Source organism: Thermobia domestica, chromosome 1, assembly GCF_964235325.1.
Source record: "Thermobia domestica chromosome 1, izTheDome1.hap1.1, whole genome shotgun sequence".
NCBI lineage: Eukaryota > Metazoa > Arthropoda > Insecta > Zygentoma > Lepismatidae > Thermobia > Thermobia domestica.
Genome location: NC_137454.1, coordinates 204,464,475 through 204,487,897, shown reverse-complemented (window position 1 = coordinate 204,487,897; position 23,423 = coordinate 204,464,475). Strand labels below are relative to the sequence as shown.

At 35.3% G+C, this 23,423-nt stretch overlaps 1 protein-coding gene across 4 annotated transcripts in view; it reads right to left on the bottom strand.

The window, feature by feature from the left end:
• Positions 1–1,122: 1,122 nt before the first annotated feature.
• Positions 1,123–23,423, bottom strand: part of LOC145693118 (uncharacterized) — a 52,611-nt gene continuing 30,310 nt past the window's right edge. For all 4 annotated transcript variants that reach the window (XM_081768832.1, XM_081768850.1, XM_081768841.1 and 1 more), the window contains exons 6-8: positions 20,091–20,264; positions 15,872–16,019; positions 1,123–1,746 (exon numbers count right to left, since the gene is read on the bottom strand). In XM_081768832.1, coding sequence (XP_081624958.1) covers positions 1,430–1,746; positions 15,872–16,019; positions 20,091–20,264 — 639 coding nt within the window. In that variant the 3' untranslated portion in view covers positions 1,123–1,429. The remainder of the gene's footprint in view (positions 1,747–15,871; positions 16,020–20,090; positions 20,265–23,423) is intronic.

Below are 23,423 nucleotides of genomic sequence, written 5' to 3'. Positions count from 1 at the left end.
ATTAAAAATAAAGGGACAATGTCGCAACGTTTTTGGAAATAACCATTTTAAGAGTGGGATGGAATATTTTCGATCTACAGAATAAAATTAAGTGTAAAACTGTTTGGCCCTGAACTCCGCCTAGGTCACTATACCGATTTTGATGATTTTTGGTACATGAGTGGATCATGATCTAACTTAAGTTGGGAGTCATGTGAAAAATGGAGTACCTCACGAGTCCGTTGGGGACCTCGGTGGCCCGCTTTATATTATTGATATATCCAAAAACGTACCTTATATGTTCCAATTAATGAACGTCTGGAGCAATTTCAACCAAATTTGGCACACATATGACTACAATCTATTATATATATATATTGTAAGGGTAATATATCCCTAGTACTCCTAGACAGGGTGAAATGTAAAAATAATGGAAAACGACGACCGATATTAATGTCGAATTCATAGTTTTCGGGGTCGCTGAGATTAATAGTGATATTTTCGATGCCGTTCAACTCCAAGTTCAGCTTCGAATAGGGTAAGTTACCCCTAACACTTCTAGGGATACACTGAGAAAGGATGACATTAAAAATAGTGGAAAACGACCGATATTAGTGTCAAATCCATTGTTCTCGGGATCGCTGAGTTGAATAGTGACAAGTGTGATGCTAATTTACGTCCAATTTCTGTCCCTATCATCCTAGAGGTGAGAAGGGATGAATAATGTCCAAAATGACCGAGATTAGTATCGAATCCATAGCTTTCGAGTTCGGGAAAATGTCAGATCCGTTTGAAATTACTTTTGGAATACCTACCTCAGTCTTGTTTTTTATCATGTTACTTTGATTAAAGGGTCTTTCCTAAGGGGATAGAGAGGCTCAAAACTTATGCTCAAAATAGAATATATTATGAACTTTTATCATTATACTTTCATTAAAATGTGTATCCTAAGGAGTGGAAAGAAAAGGTTCAATCCTTAATATAATGCTTTCCACAAATCTATTTTTCCTGTGCGAGAACGGTCATTTCAGATAGTATATATATAAAATAAAATAAAATACATATTACTTTCATAGTTTCTGTTATTCAACTAGTGGAAAATGGAATAGGAATAGAAAACTTCACTAATTATATACTGAAAAGTAGCATTTTATGTATAAAAGTATATTCTTATTCAAAATAAAATTATTACAAAAAGAATTCTTTTGGAAATTAGGATTGAACAAACATGTTCTGATGTCCATTCACTATTTCGATTAGGTACCTGTAAAACTATAAGAACGCTTTTAAAAATTCCAGATATTCTGTATACAAAACAAAATTCATACATTCCTTCAGCAAAATTCGTATTACACACTCTGCACAACACATTCGGAGGCTTTCATTTAGTCTCAATCTACATTGCATAATTAAAAAAAAAAAAAAAAAAAATAGTTTTTAGACGACAGAACTATTTTCCATGGGGAAATAGTCTCTGACAAATAGACAGGATAGTTATTCCTACGGCTCCTAACACGATTAAAGATTGCAGGAAATTTGCTGCAGCCTCAGCGGAACTTGGTTTGTCTGAGCTCTCCTCGTTACTTGAGGGCTTAAGAAACACTGTTCTTAGTTTCTCTAGTGCCATTGTATGAAATTTTCTTTTTACCTCAAACTTGCAACCTTTCAACTCTGCTTCCAATTTATTCAAATTGGGAGCTTTATGGAGACACAGAGGCTTCCCACAGCACTCGGAATGGTCATCTGATTCATTTTCTGTAGCTACTCCTACAAAGAAAAGAAAAAAAATATAATGAAAGTAAGCCCAAAGTAAACCAATAGCAATAAAAGTCAAAATTTACACTTACTGACTCACTGAAGCATCTAAATGCTAAAAGGCGTATCGATGCTACATTTCGATGACCTCTTGTCGCCCTTATCATGCTTTTTTAAAAATTTAATTTAACTTTATTATTTTTAAAGGAGGAAATTATGTTGTTAGTAGCACTACATACTTTTATAAGTGTACAAAAATGTTGGAAGTTTCTTTGAGTCGATGTTACTAAAATTTTTTGTTGAAAAGCACTAGTTCCACTTCTTACCATTCGATCCGAAAATACTGATAAATACTTATGTCGTGTACTAACACACTTGCTAATACTGTTTCTTGTTCTATGTTATTTTTATATATATATTTTAAGAATGTAAGCTGACAAAGAAGTATATCTGGCTCCAACCTTATTGTAACCACTTCACTCCAAAACAAAACCGTGATTTTTACGGCATTTTCAGGTTCCAATACAGTTATGATTTGTTCTATTAAATTTTAACCGATGACGGAATGTTATCAAAAATATTCCTTACTTGTGCCCTCTTCTTACCGTTTTTCGAAAAGATTTAGGATTTATATATCTGTGCTTTCGGCATCAATGGCCATTTAGCCCTTCACGTATAAGGAATGACGTCCCTCGGCGAGTATACTATCCGAGGAAAGGGAAGGAAGGAAGAAAGGATTGGGGAAGGAAGGAAGCGACCTGGGCCCTATAAGTTAGGTACTACCCCTGCATTTGCCTGATGTGAATGAGGAAAACTCAGAAAAATCTTCAGGATGGCTGGCCTGAGAAAGCTTTTAACAGTTTCTCGACCGAGTGCCCCCACCGGGAAGCGAATCCGGGACCGCTCGCACCATAGGTGAGAGCGTTAGCGGCTACACATTTTTCGAAAAAAACACACCAGCAAAAGTATATGTCATATTAAGTCTCAAGATAAGATGACTTATTATTATGTGTTCCTTTTGTATGTTCCCTATGACAGGACAAGTACGAATTTGTACTTTTATTAATATGCATCCTACGAATTTGTACTTTTATTAATATGCATCCTATTACATCATTAAGTAAACTTATGTAAACTTAAGTAATAGTACTTGCAGGATGTGTTTATGTAACAAAATTACATTTTATTGATCGGTTAGTACACCTTTTCCTTTTTTTTTTATTTTATTTTATTTTATTTTTTTTTATTTTTATTTTTATTTTTTTTTTTTTGAGACATTCACTGTGTAATTTAAAATCCTATGGCACACCTACGAAAATCTTAACTTTCTTTGCATAACTAATGCCAAGTTACTTTGTATTTTTGATAATTGGGAAATACTACAAATGGAACTATGACTACCAAAAACAAAAAGTGGTTACTGTTACCGTTTGCAAAAATATAAATAACAAACTTATCTATAAATCATGCATTATATTCGGTAATACTCTAAGTTCTTCCCGACACACTACTGATTTCATTGCGGCCACCGTTTGAAACTGGCTGGATTTGAAACTAATTCAAAATTGAAAAGAAAAGAAGAAATACATAATAGAGAAACAAAATTACATACTGATTTGGCAAAAGATCAGGTTTGTCTTTCTAGTCATAACAGCGAAAACACGTTTTTCTACTGAACACCTTTTTAATGGTATTTGTCGATTGACTTGAAGAGATTGCGTTTAGCCTGGAAGCATGAGGTGCATATTGTATCAGATGAGCGGTCTCGTTTAACAAAACCTGCCTTTCCCCGCCTCTCTGTCTGTCTGTCTTAGTCTTGTATTCTTATCCATAGATAGAATTTAATAAAAGGCAAATCGTCTTTAATCAGCTATAATTTTTATTTCAAGTTAAGTATTAAAATAAGACACATACGATTGATAAAAAAAATGGATGGCTAGTTTTTTTTTTTTTCTTTCTTTCTTTCTTTCTTTCTTCATCACCATTATTACTTATTTCAAACTACTAAACCTACGTATTTAACATTAGCACCCGTCTTCTTTATTGATTGGTGTAAGAAGCGACTGTGTAATTTCCGACTGCTATCTGCTAGAATTGAAGTAACATACACCCTAGAGTCATCTCGTCAATAACTTCGGAACGAGTCGAATTGACCAATTTTAATTCAGTTTTCTCTGTCATAGAGAAAATCTGATTCTTTGTACAACACTGAGGTCAATTAATTCGCAAGTTATTACTAAATAATTATTGAGGATGTGTATATCGATAATTATTTAGTATAGAACAGCGGATGACTCAAAATGTTCTGGAAAGGAATTGGCTTATTGCAAACAGAACAATAAGAACTGTGATAGATTAATTACAAGTTAAACGGTTGGTAACACTGATGTTTAAAGTTTAGTTACAAAACTGACAGTCTGCACTCGTCCGTTGATCGGGATAAACTAAAGTCCTTTTCGTCTTTGTGAAAAACCCACTTTAATTCTGTTTACCAATTGTGGCCTTCTCTGTCTAGTTTTCCCTCCACAAACCTATTAATCCTCTTAAGTAACTCTCAAACGGTGTCTAACTACTTTTTAATCATCTTCAATATTAATATATAGCAAATCTACCTCTGTATCTCATGACAAATTTCCTAGTACAGTATTAGTGAAAAATTTCGGTTCGGTCTTGGACTTCTTCATCACCAATTCTTTTTCTAGTACTTTTTTTTGTTTGTTTGTTTGTTTGTTTGTTTGTTTGTGTGTGTGTGTGTGTGTGTGTGCGTGAGAGAGAGAGAAAATCATTATCGAGGGTTGTTTCTCTAGAAACTTTAAGGGGACAGGGTCATTGGAAAAACAACTTGTGTATTACTTCCTATTCCCGCACTCGTTCATTTTTGGATTTTTGGAGGGTAATACACACTGTTTTTCAGATGCTCCTGTTTCCTTTACTTTTCCAGAAAAACAACTCTCAACAATGATTATACAGAAAATCTATAGCTACAAACAGAATTGGCGCTGAAGAAGATTTCAGAGCAAACTAACGTCATTCAGTAATACAAGAAAAATTTCACGAGATACAGAGGTAGGCTTACCATTTATTTATGTGATAAGCATCCTATAGTATCTATTAGTAAATAACTTCAATGCTGTTCTTTTCTCCACATCTTCCCTCATTGTTTTTTGATCCACTCATCAAATTTTGTAATTTACTACTACTCTAAACAATTAATAACACGATGATGAGTGTGTTTGAAAAGTACACCTTGTCTCAAAAAGGTTGAGCGCATTCTTTATTGGTGTTTTGAGGCAAAAATTTTCTAAGTCCAGCTTCGGGTATCTTCGGGAAAAAGTAAGCCAGGTTCGAACCTCCAAGCCAGCCTTTGCAATCGGGAAAAAGTTTGCAGATGTGTTTCTCTTCTTTTAAATATAATAAGACTTGTTACCTAGTGTTTAAAAAAGCAACATTGATTGAAATACTTAATGACACAATATTTCGAAACCTTTTATTAATGTGAACACATGCTTGTTTGTCATTTAGCTCTCTATACGTAATGGAACATTTAAATACGTTAAAGAATCTTTCCATATGTAAAACAATGCTCAAAGTTAAGAAATAGAACATAATTATCGCCTGAGTACTAAAATAAAAGTCAAAGTAGAACAGAAACAGCGTTTGTAATGGATATGAATGTCATAATTATCTTGAGATCCGTTATACATCGCTAGAAGCTTAGTTCTAGAAGTCCTTGTGTTAGCTCATTGGTAAGCTGTCGGATTTCAAATCATAAGGTTCTGAGTTCGATTCTCATCTGGGTCTATACTTTTTTTAAAATTATATTTTCCGCAATGCATGAAAAATTATATAAAATAATTACATTAAAATACATAAGTTGTTTATATATAACATATTAATTGTAGAACATAATAATTGTAGAACATAGTAATTATTATGTTTAAAATATAACATCTGAGATAATTTTTACAGTAGGTCGATATTATATATGAGAATGTTAAATACAAGTTAGGAAAATCGTTTAATAGCAATAAATAAGTTATGTAGTGTATTTATTTGCAGCTATTTGTCATACAGATTTAACTTCTCAATATTTTCATTACAGTATGTTATTTATATTCGTGAAATACAGTATATTCCTACGGATATAGAAAGTGTATAAACAGAGTATCCAAAGTCGTATCCTGCTTCAAGACACATAACTTTTCCCGATCCCCTTAACGTCACGGGAAGAAACACAAATTCTCTTTAGAACGGAATGTCGTTACTTAGAGTCTCATTCGAATACGTTGAATATGCTTTTGTGTATTCATCTCTCTCTCTAGCTCTCTCTCTCTCTCTTTCGCTTTGTTTATGTGTGTGTGTGTGTTGCGGAATATCCCAAGTTGAATACAGCATTTGCAAAGTATATGAGCATCATTGTCATCGAATACCAGAAATTGAAAGTCGTGTTTCTTCAGGTTGGGTTTGCGTGTTCATGTTAGCTCACTGGTAGAGTACGGACTTGCCACTGAAGAGGTCTTGAGTTCAAAACCTACAGCTAATTATCATTCTTTTGTTAGTAGGATTGCACAGAAATCGGATACAAGGAGTGGTTTACTTCTAGAAATATTTTCAGAAGCGTTTAGGTAGCCCTGAAAAGGGCTGTTTTCGGGAGTTAAGGTGGGGATATTAATATTGTGTCCAAGACCCTTCTGAATTTATTACACGCTCCATTCTTCTGGGCATGGAATCTATTACATGGGTGACAAATCTATCTCCTTCCCCTACCTCCAGCCATGCTTCGGAAGCAAGATGCCACAGGTCATCCTGAGCTCTTGGTGGATCTGCCTCAGGCCAACTTTCCCTTAGAGTACGTTTCACTTCTGCCCACATATTTTCCATGAGATTGAGGTCTGCTCCACGAGGCGGCCAGTCGATTAAATCAATCTCAGGGTGCCCTGCGAACCATTTCTGAACCACACGGGAAGTATGTATTGGCGACTGGTATTGCTGGAACTGAATTACACCATCAGGCTGAAATACTCGTACAGATGGCACCATGATATTACTGATAATGTCTAAGTACTGAGCATTGTCCAGATGTCCTTCAATTCTATGAAGCTGTCCTGCTCCGCGACTGGAAATCCAACCCCAACATAAAATAGATACATGGCCACTGCGATTGCAAGCAGCCACATATCCATGGTCATATCGGGTGCCTCTCGGACGATACACAAAACGGCGTCCCTCCTTTGATGTTGTAAATATGGATTCATCTGAGAAAACTACGTTTTCCCAATTGAGACCCACATTCGCCTGTGCAAACGCGAGACGGTAAATTTTGTGGTCGTCTGAGAGTTTTTCTTTCACGGCAGCAACACAGCCACGTAACCAGAAGCCTTCGCAGAGCTGTATGCTTACTACCAGGAAAGAAAGAAGCTTCCCTTAGCTGTCTAGACGTCCTTAGTGGGTCTAACCGGGCTTCGTTTACTAATCTCGCATCTTGGGCTTCGGTTGACACATGCAGACGACCAGGAGATCGTAAATTACCAGTCTGACCTGTAGCACCATATTTCCGAATCCATCGCCTTCCTGTAGAGGCCGGGACACCTACTCGCTGCTAGCTGCAGTTGCAGAATAACCTTCCAACTCCCATAAAGTAATTACTGCTGTACGTCTATCCATAGTTACCAATGTTCTGAGCTGTGAGAAGGAAGCAATAGGTAAAAGCTAGTACCTGACGTGTGATTGGTTACTTGCACGACACGCCTATTGTGGGGAACAGCGTTGCCAGATCTAGCATAATGATGCTAGATCTAGCATAATTTGCATGTCTCTAGCATCTAGCATCTTGCTTTTAGCATCCTGCCCAAATCTAGCACAATTTCAGCAACTTATCAAAAAGCCATAAAACCTGGAGATGAGAAAGAAGTTGGTCGTGGGAAGAAAAAGAACGGCAGAAATGTATCCTCTTCCATTGATTCATACACTCGGTAAACCATACAGGCAGTCTTATTTTCCGAAGTAAGTTCGGAACGGCTTTGGGCTTTTTTTTTTTTTTTTTTTTTTTTTTGTGGCTCCACCCAGGGTTTTCTAATCCTTTAACTCCGAGGCATGGGCGGAGCTATGGGGGCCATTCTCCCCCCAACTTTTTGAAAACTTCACCATCTTTATTTCTGACTTCATGATCATATTTATTCCTGAAATGACAGCTCCGAGACCGACCAAAAATCTGCCCCCCCCCCCAGCAGACGATTCCTAACTCCGCTTATGCTGCGAAGTAATTTTCTTTCAAAATATGTAAACAAAAACTTTGCATTCATTTATACGATATATACGCCATTGAGTCTGGCAACGACTGCAGTAATTTAGTTGAGTTAAAATTTTGGTGCGTGAAGTATTGAGTTCTATCCATGCATTCTTGCTCTCTGTGTATTTTAAGTTACGTTATCGTATCTCAACTTCGTTTTTTTTTTTTTTTTTTTTTTTTTAAACTCCTGAATTAGTAATTATGAGGTTCTAGCATAATTTGACCGAATCTAGCATAAGTTCGATCAGGTTTTGGAATAATTCCGAGTTGTGAGTCTGGCAACGCTGGTGGTGAACGACTTGGTCAATGACTCGCGAAAGAAATCTGAAAATGGTGCGCCATAATAATAATATTAAAAACAGTTTTTATAAAGGAATATTAATACATACGAAAAGCTGTTTAAAGAATGAATTGTTATACTGACTTTACACGTATAAAAACATATACCATATACCAAACAGATTGAGCGATATGATGATAGCTGTTTTGAGACGAACACTTTCGAAGTCCAACTTCGGGTATCTTCGGAAAACAGTAAACTAAAGCTGCTGGTTCGAACCTCCAAAGCCAACCTTAGTAATGGGGAAAAGATGTACAGATATGTTTTTCCTTCTGTTAAATATAATAAGACATGTTGAAATGGTATTAAGTGTAGAAAAAAGTAACATTGATTGAAATACTTAAAGATACAATATTTCGAGACTATGTATTCACACTCTCGTTTCGTCATTGTGATTTCCATACGGAAAAGAGCATTTACGTATGAGCTCAGTTATATTTCAGAAGCAGCTTCCGAAAAGCGGTCATGTTAGCTCAGTGGTACACCACCGAGCGTTTAAATCGTGAGTTCGATACCCGTTCAGGTGAGATTCTTTTATGATATTCTACTTTCCTCAATGCATGAAAATTATGTAAAATAGTTACATTACAATTCATCAGTTGTATATATATTTTCATATCATCAGTTGTATATATGAGTTGAATATATATATTCATATCATCAGTTGTATATATCAGTTGAATATATATATTCATATCATTTCACGACATAAGTAATTCTTATCTTTAAAATATAACATCTGAGGTATTCACAGAACGTCGGTATGTTATATGTGAATATTGAATACAAATTTAAAAAATCGTGTAATAGCAATAAATAAGTTATGTAATGTATTTATTTGCAGCTACTTTCATCGCAGATAATTTCTCAATATTCGCATTACAGCATTTAGGTAGAGCATATCGAAAATCGGATCGTGGTTCAAGACAAAAAACTATCTAGCCCCAAACTTTCACGTAAGAAATTCACGAATCGCAAAAGTAAAGTGAAGAGATTGAGAGCGGTAATTCCTTAATCGCTCTCTCTCAACTCTCTCTTATCTGCATTTATACATATAAAAGTGTATGTATGTATGTTCCATCATAACTCATGTATGCCTAGAGCAGGGTTTCTCAACCTGGGAGTCGCGGCCCCTAGGGGATCGCGAAGATAGGCGGGAGAGATAAATATAGTTAGAATAGAATATAATAACAGAAATTATTTTTAAATATTATTTTTAATTTTGTTCTGATAGGCATACTTTTATTTTTTATACACACTGTAAAGAACAATAAAAAAATAAGTCTACTGAACATTTTCAAAGGGTGTAGAATTCGTGTTACTATTCGGTTCAAAGTCTTTTGTCGTCGCGAATTCTGTCGAGAAATTTGAAGCTTAAAATATACAAAACGATAATCATGCCTGTTGTTCTGTATGGTTGCGAACCATAGTCGCTTACTCTGAGGGAAGAACATAGACTGAAAGTATTTGAGAACAAGATCCTTAGACGAATATTCGGATCCAAGAGGAACGGGAATGGGGAATGGCGGAAACTTCATAACGAGGAACTACATAATTTATACGGTTACCCAACATTGTTAGGGTCGTCAAGTCTAGAGGCTTAGGTGGGCAGGTCATGTAGCTAGAATGGAAGAAAGTAGAAACGCTTTCAAAGTCTTGACTGGAAGACCAAACGGAAAACGACCATTAGGAAGACCTAGGCGCAGATGGGAGGACAATATTAAGATGGATCTCGCTGAGATAAGAATACAAAGTACAAACTGGATCCAATTGGCTAAGGATAGAAGTCAGTGGAGAGCTTTTGTGAACGGGGCATTGAACCTCCGGGTTCCATAGGCCATAGAGTTAGTTAGTTAGTAGAGTTGTTTAAAAATGAATTTAAATCAAAGAGGTATGATATAAAACTAATGAGAACTGTATATAGAAATACTAGAAAAATACACATGAAACAAAACCTGCACATTGAAATACAATTAAAATTAAAACCTAATGAGATACCTAAGCATGGTATAATTTCACTAGTGCAGCAATGCCCGGTTCAATCTTCATGACGAACATTATCAAGCCATTTTCAACTGATAAGCGATTTCTTATCTTTGTTTTAATGTTTACCATAAAAAAAAAACACACTTTCGCACAAGTACGATATAGCAAATGGAATTATTACTTTTAAAGCAGCAATCACCAGACCAGGATATTCTTCTCTCCTCATCAGGCAGGACTTGTCCAAGTCTTCGTTACAGAAAACCAGTTGCAAAGACTTGTCGCATGATCATTCATTATTTGGTCAAGAATTTGTGGGCTTAGATCGGATACGTTAATGGCCTCTTCAATGAAGGAGTTTAACATCCATCTTGAAACAGCACCTTCGTCGTTGGGAATATAGATATTACAGTTACTGTATCCACTGTCAGTGCCGGGCGCCGAAAAAAGGGGCCACACATTTCGGAGGAAGTGTGTTACTCATGTTAGGAAAGTGCATGTGCACATGTGTAAAATAGAAGGAAAAACGTAATAAAATGTGCTCAAAATTAAGGAAAGGTAGGGTTTATTTTGAAAATGTTATTGAGCTTCGTGCCAACCATGGTGGCGCTTCGTAGCTAGTCTGTCGACGTCACTCATATATACGGTGACATCGTACTATACTCTCGCCCCGGGCAATGATTTTCCATGGCACTGTTCACTATAAACAAAAAATGGATTCTACTATTATAGAAATAGGTATGTTAAAAATCCCACACAAGCTTATTATAAAACAAATTATAAAAGAGTCGCTGGCAAGAGCGTGTGATAAAAGGGGATCGTGATAGGAATTGGATTGAGAAGCACTGGCCTAGAGTAATTTTAACCACATTTCTTATAGTTTCAAAAAGAGTGCTGTCGGGTTACCTATGGTGAATGGGAGGGGGATACATATAAAAGATTGCTAGAAAATGATCGATATTAGATTCATAGTTTTCGGGGTCGCTTAGATAAATAGTGAGACTTTCAATTTCGCTTAACTACGATTAAGCTCTCATTAGTGGGGATGGGCACGAACGACTTTTCTTTGAAACTCGACTCGACTCGAAATAGACATCTTTGAGGTCTACTCTTGGACTCGGCGAGAAAAATATCTTCCAACTCGACTCGGATTAGAGTCAAGTCGAACCAAAACGAGCCAAATCCTGTGTGTAGTCCTACCTAGACAATACATAGACAATAATTATTCTATCATCAATTATACTACTGTTACTACAAATAATAATAATAATAATAATAATAATAATAATAATAATAATAATAATAATAATAATAATAATAATAATAATAATAATAATAATAATTGTTATTATTATTATTATTATTATTATTATTATTATTATTATTATTATTATTATTATTATTATTATTATTATTATTATTATTATGACAACACCGTGTACAAACATGAACGATAGATGGTTAGTAAAGGAATACTAAAAGCTAGTTGACTGCCGACGTCGGTAGTCATGAAGTCTACAAGGCAAGGACATCGTTCATTACCCTAAGCTGTAAGTGTCGGTGGACTACAGATGGTCAACTATTAACCTCTCGCCAGAAATTGGTGGCCCCGCAGCGACGATCCGTGATGGTCCAAGTTCCATTTTGAAAACTTTACTACCAGCGGCAGAGACGCGATGAAACGCCAACGAACCACAAAATTACTCTCCCAAAATATGTTAAAATGCCTATATGTGTGATTTGTTTATATTTAGGTGAATCAATAAAACACAAAACAAATACCCCGGGGTGGACGCGAACTATCAATATTACGATTAGTAGACACGCGTTCTTCTGACTTCCCCAAGGAAACGATCATAAAAAGCTTGGTTATTGAAGGATAAATCATTGACGTCTTAATTTAGCCAATCAGACAAACCCCTACATCTCGAGTTCTAGGAGATGATACCGTGAACCGTTTCAGATTTATTGCTTTCCGGTGAAGTACTATCCATGCGCAAAATTTGAGCATAATAGCCGACATGCATCTTTGGTGCCTCTTATCTTTAGTACAATTTTAACCAGAGATGGTGTGGGTCAATGAAAATTTGATCCACGACCCACCATGACCCACTATCACCCACCACCCAAATGACCCATTGGCCCACTCTGACCCATCAACCATCGTGATCCACTCTGACCCACCACCAACTATGAACCACTCTGAACCATTGCGACCAACTCCGACCCACCAAAACCCATCGACATCAACTCTGACCGATGACCACGTCCTCCTCTCCATTGACTAAAGAGATTAAACTTGTAATAAAACAAGACTGTGAAATTATCACTTATCGGAGTTTGAATTTCTACCGTCATTGGCTCAAGCACCTCTTTGTTACAATACTGATGGGTCTGACCTTTACGATATATAATGGCAAAGTGTTTCTCAACTTCCGAATTAAAATGAATTTAAATTTATCATATGTAATTATTTCTTTGTTGCCTTACAGACACATTTCAGTAGAAAATAGGGTGAAATTTAAAAGTTTCGAATCAAGGAAAAGTAGACCAACGTATAAAAAAAAAAGAAAAAGAAAAAAGAAAAGAAAAGAAAAGAAAAGAGGGAGAGGGAGAGAAACTAATTTTCTATATAATTAAGCATGCCGTACTAATTGAAAATGCCCATGTAATTAAGTTTAGAATACAAATTTTATGGCCATTTTTCTCTAACTTTATGGCTTGATTGCCTTATGCTCGGAACGCTCCATATATTAAACACCAGCTTCAGCAATTATAAATAGAAAGCAGTGGGTATAAAATTCAAAAAGAACTTTAGTTTGCATTACTCAATTTTTTTCTCAACTAATATCAATCGTTTTCGATTATTTTTACAAATCAACCCACTACCAATTTCCAATATATAGAAAATGCACCCCCGTCCCCCCGCTCATAAAAGACAATTTTAATAAATGCCAGGGCATATTCTCTTTATTTTTAATAAAGAGTTATATGCTGAATTTCAGCTCTCAGTTGAACGGCTTGTGAGATACTAAATTTTTCGCAAAAATTCGGACTTCTACTCCCCCTAAGGATATGTATTATAATGAAAGTGACACGCGTATGATAACTTCCCAGTTGGGATTGGAGCCTGATTATATACCAAACGTCAATTCATTTGACTTTGCAATTTGACCGTGATGATTACGCATAGTTACTTTCAATATTTTATGATACATATCCTTATTTCATATGTTACAGATGATTCAAAAATATTTTTTCAAGCAGTTAGCTCCTCTAGAATCTCACAGGCTGCATCCCAAAATCCAATTCCTACTATCCTATGACAATCCAAAAGTGACTGAACTTTTTTTTATTAGGAACAAATGACAAAAGAAAAATGGAGATCTTGAAAGTAAAATGTAGAAAAGCTCGGTGCCCCCAATAACTACATATTTCTCCGCCCCTTCATTCCGAACTTAAAAATAAAACTTAATTCGAATATGGTTAACTAGTGAATTTATTACAGATAAATTCCACTCACTACATGCTACAGCTACAACTATGTAACAAAAAATAACAACTGTGAAACATGTTCTGAATTACTATTACATTTCTTACGCTATTATTAAACATATTAGAATAGTAAAAGAGGATTGTTCGTGAAATAGTATATTTGCTCATGATTTTTAACTTTTTCATACGGAAAAAAATTAAAATATTATTCAAGTTTTAAAATTTGCACTCTGCAAATATGTTGCCCTCTAGGCAATGGGACTAATGTGGACTAATGGGAAATGCTGCACTGTTATGGGGCGTTTACACTTGGTCGATTTAGTCGCACGACTAAATCGACTCGCTGCATTTGCCGACAAATCGAAGCAACTAGGCCGAATCAGATCGATGAATGTGTTCAATTATTTCAACCACAGAAAATAGAACGTCTTTCAATTCAGTTGCCAGTCGATTAGTCGCCTTCGATCAACAAGCGATTAAGTTGAAGTCCCGTTTACACGGTCGATTAAGTTGAAAGTGACGTCAATTCAACTGAATCGAACGCAAATCGACTAAGTGTAAACGCCCCATTAGCGGCGCTGAAAACTTACGATTCGATTCTAATATCGGTTGATTTCGATATCTTTATGTCGCTACGTAACCACCCTGGGTGCTAATGGGAGCTTAATTGGACTTGAATTGAAAGTAGAGCTATTCACGTAAGCGACCACGAAACTATGGATTCGATACTAATATCGACCCGTTTCTAGCATTTTTGATATGTATCCCGACAGTACTCTTTTTCCAGACTGTAAGAAATATAGTTAAAATTGCTCTAGATATATCAGAATTATGTTGAAACACACACATAAATCCACTTTTATATTCTGTATAAATAGAGAGTGAGCGAGCGAGCGAGCGAGAGAGGGCGAATCAAGGCATCACTACTTCCACATTGCAAAAGCATATATCAGGAATTGAATTGAAAATCTATGTAAAGACTTTCTGCTGTGGCATGCTTCATAAGGACAGTTCCAGTCTGCTCACGTGACCTTTGGGGTTCATGAATTTTTTTGCGAGCGTTCCGACTTTGGATTCTCTGTTTATACCCTCTGTTTATGCATCGAATAACTTTTCAAGAACATAAATGACATTCTGTATTATGAATGTTGAGAATTACTCTCTATATGACAAATAGCTGCAAACAAATACACTACATGATTTATTTATTGCTATTGAACGAGTTTCTTAACTTGTATTTACATCCTCATATATAATACCAACCTACTGTAAAAATTATCTCAGATTATATTTTAAACATAATAATTACTATGTTCTACAATTATTATGTTCTACAATTAATATGTTATATATAAACAACTTATGTATTTTAATGTAATTATTTTATATAATTTTTCATGCATTGCGGAAAATATAATTTTAAAAAAAGTATAGACCCAGATGAGAATCGAACTCAGAACCTTATGATTTGAAATCCGACAGCTTACCAATGAGCTAACACAAGGACTTCTAGAACTAAGCTTCTAGCGATGTATAACGGATCTCAAGATAATTATGACATTCATATCCATTACAAACGCTGTTTCTGTTCTACTTTGACTTTTATTTTAGTACTCAGGCGATAATTATGTTCTATTTCTTAACTTTGAGCATTGTTTTACATATGGAAAGATTCTTTAACGTATTTAAATGTTCCATTACGTATAGAGAGCTAAATGACAAACAAGCATGTGTTCACATTAATAAAAGGTTTCGAAATATTGTGTCATTAAGTATTTCAATCAATGTTGCTTTTTTAAACACTAGGTAACAAGTCTTATTATATTTAAAAGAAGAGAAACACATCTGCAAACTTTTTCCCGATTGCAAAGGCTGGCTTGGAGGTTCGAACCTGGCTTACTTTTTCCCGAAGATACCCGAAGCTGGACTTAGAAAATTTTTGCCTCAAAACACCAATAAAGAATGCGCTCAACCTTTTTGAGACAAGGTGTACATTCTACAGAAAACAGTAAAATACTTGATAAACTTACCAAATTCAAATTCGTGTACACATTGATAATAACCCTTCTCATCTTTTTTCTTGTTCATAGCCAGCAGCTGAACACTCCTTACCAACTGAGCACCGAAAGTCATATCCTTCATATCTGAATATAATGTCTTCGGTATTTTTCCTAAACCCTTAAAAAAATGAAAATTACATTATTTTGTGTACATTCAAAATTAAAGATTTTTCATTATCAAGACAAATTACATTCTGTTTATTCCTAATAATTGTATTTTCCAACAATTACAATAAACTTTAACTAAGATGTAAATGTGTATCTATTTGATTTTTGAAATAATTTCGAAAGCATCTTCTGCGGTTTTCAGATACACTTCAGAAGTTAAATGTCGCAGTCAAGGATATTGGCTATGTTCTTTTCTAACACTAAACTAAATAATAATTTACTCTTTTAAACTTGCTGGCTAAGTTTGCCATATCGAAATTATTTCGAATCAAATATTGATAGAGACATTCGAAAGATTAATAACTGCTTTAATCCTAATAAAACACTATGCAAGAAGGAAGCAAACACGGAAGCACTGAAGAAATGTTTACGACTCAATTTAATTAGTACATATTTCAATCATTTAATCGAATCTTCTTGAACAACGAGATTTTAAACGAAGAACATGAAAACAATTTCTCAGTGATGGCCACTTTATAACACAAGTGATAATATAGAAAATGACACCTTGCACCTGATGCTATTATATTCCTGTTAAAACTTCGTACTTTCTATATTTCGGCCCGCGCTGGGGGCATGGACGTGAACACTCTTACCGCAAACTGACGAAATTATTGTGACATTAGAAAGTTTTTGGTCCTGTAATAAAGACAACACTCCAAATATTTAAAAAGCACTATAAATATTTAACACTTAAAGGTTCGAACTATGTCCACTCACTTGAGGTGTGAAAACAGTATTCATACGAGATTTGTCTTATTACGAGATAGATAGTGGCCCCGTGTAGCGTAATTGCTAACGCTCTCGCCTTTGGTAGAGCGGTTCTGCGTTCGATTCCCGGTGGAGACTCTAGGTCGAAAAAAGTGTAACAGCTTTCTCAGGCCAGATATGCCAGGATGCGACCTCACAAAATGGTCACACGCCACTTCCTTCCTTCTCCATTCCTTATTTCCTCCCCAATTCCTCGGGCAGAGTGATCACCAAGGACGTCATCCCTCATACGTAACGGCTAACATGGTTATTGATGCCGAAGCCTGAGAAATCTAATTCCTAATCTTAACTTCTCACTAACTTCTTTCACTGTATGCAGTCTTTCCACATAATAATTCATTTTTTTAAATTGATTTATGTACAAAACTTGTTTATGAATATTAAAATGATATTCTTGTCTTTCGCATACAGTGAGTACTTTCTTTATTACAAGAGCAAAAACTTCATAATATCACAATAATTTTTTCCAGTTCGCAGTATGAGTGTTCGCGTCCATAGATCCAATGCGGACAGAAATATTTAAAGGACCAAGTTTTAACAAGAATATAATAGTACCAGATACAAGGTCAGTTATTTTCTGTTTAGAAATGCATCCTAGAGCATCAACAAGTTTACACAGTATTTCAACATGAATACAAGAACAATTTTAGGAAGATTAATTTAATTTTATAAGAAGAAAATAAAAGGAAGAAAAATAATTCCTAAACAGTCCTAAAAAAATACAGGAAAAACTATTTAAAAAAAGATTGATTCCATGACATTTTATTACTTGAAAGAATTCTGGATTTCAGGTTTTTGACGCACGTACGAAACATTGATTCGTTTAGTGAATAGAATAAATAAGAGACATTTAATTAAAACACAAAGTTCTGTTAACACGATCTGCCTTATCTTTTTTAAACGGCATATCTATTAATGATTTGAGCATACTGATTTATCAAAAAGATTCTCGTACGAAAGAAGCATTTCTTATTTCATATCTTGGGATAATATTTCCATAAATTTCCTTCTTCCGCCAAATTATATCTTCCTCGAGTCCTAAACTTACATTTTTAACTGTATAGAAGAATACGTTGAAAAATATTCAACAGAAAAAACGATATGACTTGTTAATCAAAGTTTAATGAGGACGTCACCAACAAGGTTATTTGCTTCCATCACGATAAGGCCAATGGCCGACACATTCTCTACATCAAAAATTCACAATAAAACTTCTTAAAAATGTATTTTAAATGTAAGATTTACAAATTATGAGAATAAACCGAAAACCAAGAAAAATTAAAACAGTGATCGCGAAAAAGATAAAGGAATAAATAAAAAATATATACAAGAAATTAAAATACAAATAAGAGAAATGTATAACAGAAAAAAAATTGAAAAGAAAATTTCTCAGAGCACGTTAACCATTGTAACCACATGGATAAAGATGTGAATACTGTCATTGAAGTCCGCATCGACCCCCAACACCTGACTAAAACCATTATGCAGTCCTAAACGTTCTCTGAGGTCTGAGTATTTTGGACGTTCTAGAAGAATATGCCGAATGATCAGTGGAACGATACAATCTTCGCAATACGGATGGTTGGCACCCACATTAACTAGGAATATGTGAGATGTGAGTAAAATCAGGTATTGTTCTGGTAACGCTCCGAATTCCTGCTGGGATTCCTGGCTACTTGTGTGCTGTTTCGTGTGTCATGCCAACAGAAAGTCGATCCTTGGTACAGTAAACATATATAGTAGAAGAGCACAAACATGCAGCAAGCAAAGAGATGGCCAATCAGATTCGTCTGCGGTAAGATTCTTAAGCACGAGCATACCATATGCGTGTATCCCAAGTTCATTCTTGGCATATTGGTCATAAATCTGCATCACGAACAGAAAGTTGTTGAGGTAGTCAGAAATACAATGGAGCACATGGGCTATATAATTTCTGAAAAGTCTCATGACAAGTAACGGTGGTTCGTTTCTTCTGCATAAAGGCTAGGAATAGGGCTAGTGCGGATTAGGGTTAGGAATTATATTTCTGGGCATCCGGCATCCAAGGCCATTTTAGTCCGTCACATATGACACATGACGTCCTTCGTCGATTACACTATCCGGGAAGTGGAAAAGGAAGGAAGCGGTCTGAATCTTATGATGTTAGGTATAGTTCGGTGTCTTTTAACTTACAGGGATGTTAGGAGAGAACTTTATAACGAAAGGGGACAGCCTATTAATACTACTTGGACGGTCAGATTTAGCACACACACAATCAGCATCCTTTTCTTTAATTACAAGATATCGGACTACAAGAATCTCGAAAAAATTAAATAGGAAATTTTAGTTTAACGTGCCGTTTATGCTCTTTAAGCTAAAAGAGACGAATGATTAATGAAAGTAAAAGACTATGAAATTAATATTTATACTCTCCCACCAGGAATCGAACCCGGGAACACGTACACCAAAGGCATACACACTAGCTATAGACCTGCGGGAAAGGCTCCAGGATTCGTGATACCTGTCTTTTCCACACTCTCTTCAGCAGATTGAGCTTCGGTCTCGCTTACGTCAGCTTTGTGCTTTTTTTTTTTTTTTTTTTTTTTTTCTAGAGGGTGAGACAGACACAAAATTAAAGATTTGATACTCATAAGTGTGTTTCATTTTTAACATTTATAAATGAAAACTGCGTGTGGTCACCACAACACCACATCTATGCATTCATGGGGAGAACTAACGCTAAACCCCCAGCAACCCGTATGCATGCCCTTACCAACGTGAATCAAACATAACCATGGACATGGGAAGTGCACCAAACTACCACATCATCGACAAACGTACATGAAAATAAACAGAAACAAAAAAAGAGGAAATACTAGAATAAACAAAAAGTACAACCCTCGTGAACGAAAAACAAAAATAAAGAAACTGGTGCGGTTTTTTAAAACATTTTTCAAACTTTTTATACATTTTTGTTTGTTTTGTAGCTTTTATATGAAAAAATAAGCAAAACACTGGATTTACTAAGAAGTCAGGATAGAATGTTGCTCATCAACCTCAAAGAAAAGAAAATGTTCACTATCTTCTTCCAAGACTCTTACCAACCAGTCTTGCAGCGGTATTCGCAACTGAGAGGATAGGCAGAGAGCACGCAAATGAAAGGGATAAATGAAGTTGCCACCCCAGCACCATCTCCTTCCCGAAGATGACAGTCTGAAGCATAAAGAAGGAAAAGAAAGATTTTCTTAATTTTTTTAGATTAAACGCCTACCTTTCTCCTTAGTTTCTTTTGATCCTTCGATAACTTCATAATGGTCAAATGAGGTTTGAATCCCTTCTTGCTTGGAAGATTTATTTCAAACTCTTTAAATGTAGCTTCCAGGTCGTCAGCTAACTTCTGTAGTCTTTCCAAATCTTCTCCTGTTTGAATATTAGCGAAAAGAACCTGTAAATTGTTAAAAGCAAGTTACTAATTTACTAAATTACTAAGTTACCAATTTACTAAGTTACTAACTTCAAAATACTAAAATGACATCCAAAAAGACACATTCTTTTTTTATTTATAAGTAAGTATAAAATATATGAAACATATGTATTTCTTTTTGTTTACGCATGGAATATTAATAGATTTTACGATCTCTTTAATAATAAATTAGTTAAAAATACGAGAGGTTAAAAAGTTCCTGGCTTTACCCAGAAAGAGTACAGCTAAATGGATAAAATTATGCAGCTATTCAACATATTTCCCATTGATACTGATGCACTTGTCACAGTGATACTGCAGCTTTCCTAGCCCTTGCAAAATAAAATTATTTTGGTTAAGCCTGAAACCAGTTCTCGCAGCATGTAAGAATGTATTCAAAATAATGTCCCTCAAGGTGTTCCTTCAAGTTTAAGAATAAATGATGATCAGGCGGACCCAGGTCAAGTGAATAGGGAGGAACGTAGAGCAACTGGTGTACAATTTAGCAGCCAGAAAATGGGATGTATGAACTTGGGACTTGTCGTGGAAAATGAGAATCCTTTTGGACAACTTTCTGCAGTGTTTCGTCTTAATTCTTCGTGGAGTTGGTCCAATACGTTAGTACAATACCGATAATACTACAGTTTCCAGGTAGATAATCCACCAACAGAATACAGTCTTTGTCCCAGAAAATTAAAGCCATGACTTCTATGCTGATTTTTGGATGCGGAACTGCGAGGAACTGAAGTGGTGCCACTCAGTTGACAAATCCTTGACCTTAGGGTCATAGATATGGAGTCAGGTTTCATTCTCAGTCCCAAATCGGCCTAAAAATTCGGAGCACTAGCCTGAAAACAGACCGTAACTGTCTTAGATGCGTTCCTTCTTCTGATCAGCGCTCAGATATTTTGGTACTTACTTTCCTGAAATCTTGCAGATGTCTAGGGTATTAGTGATAATGAACTCAATACGCTGCCGTGAGATGTTCTGTATCTGGGGTATTTTCTTGGTTAATATTCGCGTGTCCTCAAGGATCTGTTCATAGACAGCATCACAAGTCGGGTTGGTTGAGGTTGGAGGATGCCCACTACGTGTGGCTCATTTTCAACGCTGAAATAACCAGTATTGAAAGTATCCAAGTTTTGATGATGCGGTAGGAAGGACACTGGTCCCTTCAATGTTTGTGATATATCAGTGTGAATGTCCTTTACAGACTTTCTCTGGAGTAACAAAAACTTCATGATGGTCCAATAGTTAAAGCTGTGAAACTTGCTTGAGCCTCCATTATCACTACTTAAAGTCTGAAAAAAGCTAATCACAAAAAAGGGCATTATAACATACAAAGTATTAAGTTTTGATATGAACCCACACTCAAAATTGTATGTGGATGGGAGAGGGCAAAGCCAGGAACTATTCAGCACTTCCTCGTATTTGCCCAAAAAAATTAAAAAAAAAAAAAAAAAAAAAACCTACAAAAAATATTTTTTTTCTTTTACATTTCAGTATAAATTTCAGTTCTTCATAAATTACTGGCAATTTATTTAAACTATTTTCCGTTGAACAACCAAGAACTATAATTGTGTGTTTAATTTATGTTTATAGACTTGTGAAAAGCCTCTGTCTGAGAAAGCACAGGACCCATCATTTAGAATTCAGAATTTTTCCGAATAATTACAATAATTTCGAAGTTTACTTTTTCGATATTTTTCATTTTCTTTACCAAGTTAAAATTTTGCTTTGCAAGCTATGATTTTTCTTCAGAAATCAAAGACTATACGTCATTAGTTGCACTACTTAGAACAAATAGACTATTGCTCTTCCCTGTACTACCCCGTATAAGAATTGCTAAGTCTCATATTTGTTATTTTTCAATCACATGAATGCATTTTATACCTTTATCCTTTTCAAATCATGACAAACGAAATTGCAACTATCTAATTGTGTTGCAATGCGCCCTAGTCCTCCGTAAAGAGAACCCGTCGGTTTGACTGTCTTGATTTTGCAGTATTCATGCCCTTTTAGTTGCTGTAGAGACATTTTTTAGTATTTTGTTTCATAGTGATCTATATTTTGCAAGCCAGAAAATTAAGTCCTCACTTAGTAAAGTATAACGTTCGTTGCAGTAAACTTATTAACTTACTTTGAAAATTAATCTCGTTGAGAAAAAAGTGCCACTGGAAAAAGAAAATGTTATTATATCTATTTCTTGGAAAAAGTGGAAAGCTAAGCTCATTTGGATTACGCATATATAGTAATCATCTATTAACAAAGTGCTATGATTCATACATTTTCAGATATTTTACGTTACTTGAATATGGAACAGTGTTGATCATTTTGCATAAGTGCATGGAATAAACAAGTTATCCGCTTCACGTGATTTCTACGTGTTACGCCATAAGTACCACTGCTTTATCAGTTTAGTGGAACATTTCTTTGGACACTGCACCTGTAAAACATAGAGTTAACTATTTCCTGCAATCTGATTTTTGATTAATTATAAAAGACAATGGAGCCACGAAAGTGCTTTCCAAGTCATCAAACTATTTAACGAAAGCATTTACTTCATTCAGTTCAGAATCTTTCGATAATGAGTCAATTAGTGCAATGACGTAATAGATTTATTTCCATGAAAGCTAAAAAAGTATAATAAAATAGTGTACAGTACTGTGCAATACTGTGAAATTACTGTAAAGCTACTACGATTGCATATTCAATGGACTATATAAATTAGTGTTAAAATCGGATCATTTTAAAGCCTTTTCTAAATCTTATTCAATTCATTAACTTTAAGAAACGGTTTATCTTGACTGTACATTATCAGACAAGTATTTGTAAAATCGTTACGTTCATTTAATCATTCTAAGAAAAGCCAATAAATGATAGAATAGTGTTCCTTCAACCATCACGCCACTTCTTTTGGATTGCACGAGCCTTCTAGGTTGTATAATCGAAGACATCATCGTCCTCTCCTATCGAAACTGCTGAAGCACACTTCTCAGGTGATTATGTTACTAGATGTACAGTAAGGTGCATTGTCAAAGCATCCATTATTGGAGGTTAGAGTTGTCTCCAGGCCAACCAGCAGTTGGGATCCAGTTCATAAACGAAGCTCAGGCTATCATTCAGATATCATCATTAAGC